The sequence below is a fragment of the Nilaparvata lugens genome, unplaced genomic scaffold, assembly GCF_014356525.2.
Source record: "Nilaparvata lugens isolate BPH unplaced genomic scaffold, ASM1435652v1 scaffold3317, whole genome shotgun sequence".
Classification (NCBI taxonomy): domain Eukaryota; kingdom Metazoa; phylum Arthropoda; class Insecta; order Hemiptera; family Delphacidae; genus Nilaparvata; species Nilaparvata lugens.
Window position 1 is genome coordinate 1 of NW_024090405.1, and position 7616 is coordinate 7616.

Here is a 7616-nt window from a genome sequence, read left to right on the forward strand (position 1 = left end):
TATTTCACCACCTGTTGATTTAGTATATATGAGAAAGAGCTTAAACCAAGCACTAGTCTCAAGATGCATCTCACACCCTGCACTATATGACTATCCATAAATGTTTCCAAGAGAAATTTACTATAGGAGTTAATAGTGCGGGATGTGAGATGTACTCTTAACAATATACCTGTTTGATTGTAATAATGAGCAATTCTAGCCTTCTTATAACTCCTATACTATGTATACTTTAACAACTATGTCCAAGCTCATTGCAGCTTGCTGTAAGTGAACAGTGACTGAACAGTGACTAATCAGTCACTGATCAGTGACTGATCAATAACTGAACAGTACTGGGGTGATAGAATGAGAAAAGTAGAGATTCAAGTTGTAATATAACTTGAAAGATATTGACTAAAGTGGAATTGTCTGTCATATCAGCTACATTCATGAATGAAAATCATCGGCCTCATACTGAAATGAAATTGAATGATCCAATATTAACTTGATATACTCACTGTTCTCTGTATGGCTTCTGAAATTATTAAAATGGAATAGAAGTTGCAAAGTACCTTTTTTTTATATATTCTCCCATTCATCGATTCTGATAGAAATTCTCAAATCATGAACCCGAAATTCTGATTCATCCCAGTTCTGAATTGGGAATCGTTGAAAATATCTATCTCCAATACCATTTTGATCTCTAGAACCTGATCCAGTGGTCTACCATGGACATATTGATCTGGAGTGATAGGTCTTAATGACCATGTAGAGTGACAGGTCGTGCATGACCATCTTGAGCTAGAGTCCTTAATGCTGGTGGCCATTGGTCATGTGTCAGAGGGAGGTGGAGTGGGGTCATTGAAATTACAACGCTGAAAGTAAAGTAAGGTGATTTTTACCTATATGAATCAATGAAACTCTCAATCAATGGTTAACACAAAAATGAGGTTTATTTCATACATGTTTACATCATTACATGAGAGTAGTTTCAGACAGTGGATCAGCCAATGAGGGTTTATTTCTTTATTATTATATTACAAATGGTTATACTTCCAATAGTATTCTACTTTCTCAAACAGAAGTTTCAGATAGTGGATCAGCCAGTGATGGTTTATCTCTTTATTATTATATTACAAATGGTAATACATTCGATATTAATTTTAATTCTTGAAAATTCTCAGTCTATGAGTATTTCCTGTTGCATACACAGCAATTTTGTACCCACTCATGTTTACCGGCTCAGCAGTAGTGACACTCTTGAACATTGTGTCAGTGTATTGAGTTGGCGCAAAGTCTCGTAGTATTTCATGCTCTTTTTCAAGGTTGATTGTGATTTTCTCTCCATATCTAGTTGTAAGTTTGCGCACCGCCTTCATGTCATACAGCTGTCCCTGCTGCAGGTCCTTCATGTTGCGGATATTAATGGTTTTATATCCTCTCCATCAACAAAGATTCAATTTGCGGTTGCTGACCCACTTCTAGAGCTAATGGCTGGACCATCAGTAGAGGTATTGGCTGGACCACTGACAGAGCTGTTAGCACCCTCGGTGTTTGACATCTGCAATTCAAAATATTCATTGTTTTAGAAATCAGTTATTACAATAATACTTTCCAATATCATACAGCAAATTTACTGGTGATTCTTTATCCCCATCTGGTATCAATGATGTCCACCAGCCACAGCTTGTTAGCAGATCTGCATCCCTATCAAGATTGAGGTTTATGTCTTGGTACAGTCGTTCCAGCATGAAGGTGAGATTCAGACATCTGCAATTCCATACATCTCCTAGTCTTACTGGCTCTCTACTAAGGTGGCAAGGGGGTACATGTAGAATTCTCAAGGATAAATGACCTATAGTGTTAGACATTGTTATAGCATTTTGATATGCTCGAGCATATGATTGATGAGGTAGATTCATAGCTTCAACCAGTCTGATGAGTCCTTCCACTCTTTGTCTAAGATCCTCAAGGTAGACATGTTCTCTATACTCCTCCATTCTGTAATCATAATTGTAATTATAATAGTTGAATTAGTTGATAGTCATAGTCTTCAGGAGAGATGCTTTACTCCAAATAGTCCCTATAGTCCATAAAATAATGATCATTCATAGTTATATAGCGGTTTGATACCTCCTCCACCTCAAGTTATCTTCTAAACCTAAGTAGTCCAGCAAGAAAGGTCCCTTGTTAATATCGAGTATGACATGTACTGTAAAATTTCTTGCAGGTCAGAACACCGGCAGGGTGCATCATCCAAGCAATTAAATGGTGGAGGAGACGTATACCCATACAATAGGGTAGATTATGACTTGGGTAAATAGTTTTTCTATGTGCAAATCTATATTCTGCCAGGACATAAGCTGCAGCCAAGTAACCCTCTTCATTGTAGCCACTCTCCACCATCATTAGTATCAGATCTCCCATGTTGAAACGTTTGTTGACTGTTGACATCAAATCTCGAGTTTGTGCGGAGAAGTATTATTAGTTGGGATCAGATATAGATCATATTTTATACAGTTTGGTAGCTGATCAATGTCTACACCATAGTAAAGAGCTTCAACAGTTGCACACTGCGCCAATTTGTAGAGGCTGGGAGGGCCTGGCATTCTGTGAAAATTGAATTCAAATGTTATTTTATTATACATAATATATATAATACTGACTAGAATAGATAACCATCACTGTTGTTGATAGTGTGTCAACCATCGTACAGTTAGTTAGGAAGTAACATATTGGGAGCAATGGCATACCACCACCATACTTATCCCTTTAAGAGATCTCTTCTGGTGGTGGACAAGGAGTTTCCACACTTGTCCCAGCTGCTTCATCCAACCGATCCTCTTCATCCAACTCGTAATCTAAAATTTCCTCAGCAGGTGGAGGACTGCCTGCTTGCTGTTGTCTGAAGGCAGCTCCCCACTCAGGGTTGTAAGGAGGAGGTAGATCATCCTCAGGTTCAACTGCATTGTAAACCTGAGGATCAACTATCTCCTCCTCATTCTCCCACAGCTCAATACGGGCTAGAGACTCCAATTCATGTGAAGGGGAAGCTGGCGTTGGGGTCTGGTTTTGACTAGAATTGAGCAATCCCCAATTTCTAAGATTCTCCTCCGAGTTTGTTAGCTCCCAGTTCTCGAGAGGCGTGGGAGGCGTGGGAACTCTAGGGATCAGCCAGTTCCTTGTAGAAGTTTGTATAATTGGATGGCGGCTGTGGTGGGGTGACTGGTGGCGGTGGTTGGATGGCTGGCAGCGGTGGTGGAGTGACTGGCGGTGTTGATTGGATGGCTGGCGGCGCTGGTTGGATGGCTGGCGGCGGTGGTTGGATGGCTGGCAGCGGTGGTTGGATGGCTGGTGGCGATAGTCGGGCGACTGGCGGCAGTGGTTGGATGGCTGGCGGCGGTGGTTGGATGGCTGGCAGCGATAGTAGGGTGACTGGCGGCGGTGGTTGGATGGTTGGTGGCAGTGGTTGGATGGCTGGCGGCGATAGTGGGGCGACTGGTGGCGATAGTGGGGCGACTGGTGGCGATAGTGGGGCGACTGGCGGCGGTGGTTGGATGGCTGGCGGCAGTGGTTGCATGGCTGGTGGTGGTGTTGGGGTAACTGGCGACGGTGGTTGGATGGTTGGCGGCGGTGGTGGGGTGAGGAGCTGGTTGACAAATGTGCCAACCCCTGGATTATTCCTGTGAGGCGGCTCATAATGGCTGAGGCAGGGCCCATCATCACTGTGATGACCCCATTGGATTGTGATGACTCCATTAATTGCTCTCAGCCATCTTCAACAAAGCAATGATTGGTTAGGTTCTGAAATGGTATGATAGGTTACGGAATGGCTAGGATAGGTTGGGTTGGGTTTGGTTAGGTTCGGTTGTAAAAGGTTAAATGTTAAACATACTATGGGTACAGCCTAATTCTAGGGCAAAGACTTGTTATACGTTTTTTAGGTTAGGATAATTTACAGCCACCAACTCAATGAACCTAATCCATAATTAAACTCCTAACTCATATGTATTGGAACCTAATTCATAATTATAATAGTCATTTTTGACTATATCATTTACTCTATGTATTGGAACCTACTTCATAATTAAACTTATCATTTTCGAATTTAATAGTCATTTTAGAATTTAATTATCATTTTCGAATTTAATAATCATTTTAGAATTTAATTGTTAGTCTCAAACCATCCACTTCAAAATTCTACTCTTTTGAACTTAATTGTCAAATCAGGAATATTATATAACTATAAAATGCATTGGTACTTACTCTTGATGTTGATAAAGATGAAAGTGATACTATGGGTACAGCCTAATTCTAGGGCAAAGACTTGTTATACGTTTTTAGGTTAGGATAATTTACAGCCACCAACTCAATGAACCTAATTCATAATTAAACTCTTAACTTGTATGTATTGGAACCTAATTCATAATTATAATAGTCATTTTTGACTATATCATTTACTCTATGTATTGGAACCTACTTCATAATTAAACTTATCATTTTTGAATTTAATAGTCATTTTAGAATTTAATTGTCAGTCTCAAACCATCTACTTCAAAATTCTACTCTTTTGAACTTAATTGTCAAATCAGGAATATTATATAACTATAACATGCATTGGTACTTACTCTTGATGTTGATAAAGATGAAAGTGATCCAAAACCAATATACTAAAATCACACACACACACGTACTGGTGGCACACACAAGTATTGGGACACGACTGTACAAGACACAATGTCCCACTCCTTGCAGAACAACTCCTTTATAGCCCCAGTTCAGGATCCGGAGGGAATTTTTTTTCCCTTTTTTCCCTTTATTCCGATTTTATGTGTTTTTATTTTATTTTTTTTTTTCATTTTATTTTTTTTTTTCAATTTTTTTAAAATTTTTTTTTATCCTTTTTTTAATTTTTTTTTAATTTTTTTTTTCAATTTTTCTTTTTATTTTTTTAATTTTTTTTTTCAATTTTTTTTTTCAATTTTTTTTGTTTTATTTATTTATTTATTTTTTTTTTAATTTTTTCCATTGTTTTATTTTTTTTTTTTAATTTTTTTTTAATTTTTTTAATTTTTTTTATTTTTTATTATTATTTTTTTTATTTATTTATTTTTTTTTTGGATGACCTTGAGGTTGGGGTGGTTGACCTGGATGACCTTGAGGTAGTGTGGTTGACCTGGATGACCTTGAGGTAAGGGTGGTTGACCTGGATGACCTTGAGGTTAGGGTGGTTGACCTGGATGACCTTGTGGTTGGGGGTGGTTGATCTGGATGACCTTGAGATTGGGGTGGTTTACCTGGATGACCTTGAGGTTAGGGTGGCTGACCTGGATGACCTTGAGGTTGGGGTTGGTTGACCTGGATGACCTTGAGGTTAGAGTGGTTGACCTGGATGCCTTGATGGTGGAGGTGGTTGACCTGGATGACCTTGAGGTTAGGGTGGTTGACCTGGATGACCTTGAGGTGAAGGGCGACTCTGGTGCACAAGTGCACCAGAGTCATCCTTTTATATCTACTATCCTATTCTCAAAGTAGATGACATAATTATAGTGATATCAGAGTATGGTGGAATACCTTTCCTTTACATAGTATCCTTGAAATGTAAAATTCCCAAAAAAAAACTTGTGTAGTCCTATACATCAACAAGCAGTTGAAAAATGAATATTCCTGTTAAATCTCATCGAATTCTATCAACGCGTTTGGCCGTAATCACGTTACATGCAGACAGACAAAAGCAAATCTAGTTGAAACATAGACCTTACTACGTTCGGTCGAAAATGTAGTACAGTAGCCTCTCTCTTATCCGACTCATCGGGACTGAGGCCAGTCCGGATAACGTTTTTCCGGTTAAACCGATGTTCCCTAAAAGTCGTTAAATTGGTACGCATATTTTGTAGTTTATAAGCCAATAATGACTTTTACGTCAAATAATAAACTAGACGCTTTATTATGATATCTGTGAACACAAAACACAAGAAAATAGTTAGTTGCTAAGCCTTTTTACATTTGAAATATTTAAAACCAAACAGCCATTATGATTCGTGGCAGGTGCAGAAGTACTGTACAGTCCGGTTTAAACCGATGTGCTGATGATTATTTCTGGTTAAAGAGATGTCACTTCCGTGAGTGTAGTCCGGTTAAACCGATGTCCGGTTAAAAGGTGTCCGGTTAAGAGAGAGGCTACTGTAGGAGGAAAAAAATGTTTGTGTACATCACAAGTGAAAAATGCTTATCTTCCTTTTTCTCGCTTTGTCTCGCGCATCAATCTTTCCCCTCTGGAGAAAAGCAGTATTTAAATAACTATGATGCATCATCACGCCTAAACTACTGGACTGAAAATGACTTGAAATTTTGCATATAACTAGTAGCTCTGTGCACATAGACCTTGTGCAGTTATAAACCACAGTCCCCTCTAATACGTCCATCAGAGTAGATTTGTTCTGTCCTTTCATGTCGGCGAGATATCGGTGTATAAACGACTAACGATTGTTTGGGTTTTGTATCGACAATGCTAATAATTGATGTAAACAGCAATGCTGCTATCATCAAAAGCTTACCGAGTTGGAAGCAGAGAAATGTCCATGTTACTTCAAGTTATCAATCGCATGCCTCACTGCATGCAATTGATAGTCCACACAACAGCTGTTTTTCAATAAGTTACATTGAGATATGAATCGCAGCGTCTTGCATTGCAATTATAATCCAGTTGACATCCGATTTATGATGAATTATTCTATAGTCTGATTTTTACTCTAATGTTGGTGTTTGGAGGAGGCTCCTTTTACTTCTATATTATCCTTGAAGTGCAAAATTTCCAAAAACCATGTATAAACATCGACGCAAAATTAAAAGGAACATACTTCGAATTTCATGAGAATCTATTGCTGCGTTTTGCCCTAATGCGCGACATAAAATTCAATATAAACACTAATAAAGAGAAATGCAAACCGTCGACTTGAATCTCAGACCTTACTTCGCTCGGTCAATTAACCGAGGATGTTCCTAGGCCTACTTCAAGCTCTTCAAGATCCCACTCGCTCAAGTTTTCAGTTTGTCACTTAAAGATAGACCCTTGGTGAGCACGGGCTACCTGCATTGAGATTGTGAGTTGGATTGAATCAGTTGCCGAATACCAAATATCCATCCACATCCATCCAGATTCGGCCAGTCGCTGCTCCACTGCTCGCTGTTTGCCCATGACGCATGTCTGGAGCCACTAGACTTTAACCGCTGTAATCAGAAAATTCATGGCTTTCGCAGCTTCTATGATAATCTTTATTCTCTCATGCATTTTTATAATTGGAAACGGTCTTGTCGAACTGAAACATTTCTAAATAATTAAAATAGCTGAAACTTTACACTATTTTCTCTCTATTTTATTTGTTTTCAATTTTCAGTTTTCGAAATGTAATTAAAACGTGGATTGCGACGACACACCGTTTCGGAAAGCCAATTTTCTGACTCCAGATGTTAAAAGTCTAGAGCTTAGCTAAATCCGAGCTTGGAAGACAGCCCTGAAAGATTCTACTCACACAAAAGCATCTGGTGAATGAGGTACTTGGCTGTGGAACCATATTGGGATGTATATTATAAAATCGCCCGAATCGTCGAGGATGGTCATCCGCAGTATTCGTTCC

General features: G+C 38.9%; 1 protein-coding gene across 1 annotated transcript; it reads right to left on the reverse strand.

Moving 5' to 3' along the window:
• Positions 1-2751: 2751 nt before the first annotated feature.
• Positions 2752-7177, reverse strand: LOC120355599 (extensin-like). The gene is made up of 3 exons (XM_039444173.1): positions 7050-7177; positions 3521-3755; positions 2752-3477 (listed from the first exon to the last, which is right to left on the reverse strand). Exons 1-3 carry the CDS (start codon positions 7175-7177, stop codon positions 2752-2754), a joined length of 1089 nt encoding a protein of 362 aa, XP_039300107.1.
• Positions 7178-7616: the final 439 nt, after the last annotated feature.

Bases quoted from the DNA above. Each gene is read 5' to 3' on its own strand.
- LOC120355599 (XM_039444173.1), bottom strand. From the start codon at position 7,177: ATGGGCAAACAGCGAGCAGTGGAGCAGCGACTGGCCGAATCTGGATGG. The intron at 3,756-7,049 runs GTCTATCTTTAA...GCTTTGTTGAAG, and splicing joins GTAGCCCGTGCTCACCAAGG to ATGGCTGAGAGCAATTAATG. The intron at 3,478-3,520 runs GTCGCCCCACTA...TATCGCCACCAG, and splicing joins CCATCCAACCACCGCCGCCA to TCGCCCCACTATCGCCGCCA.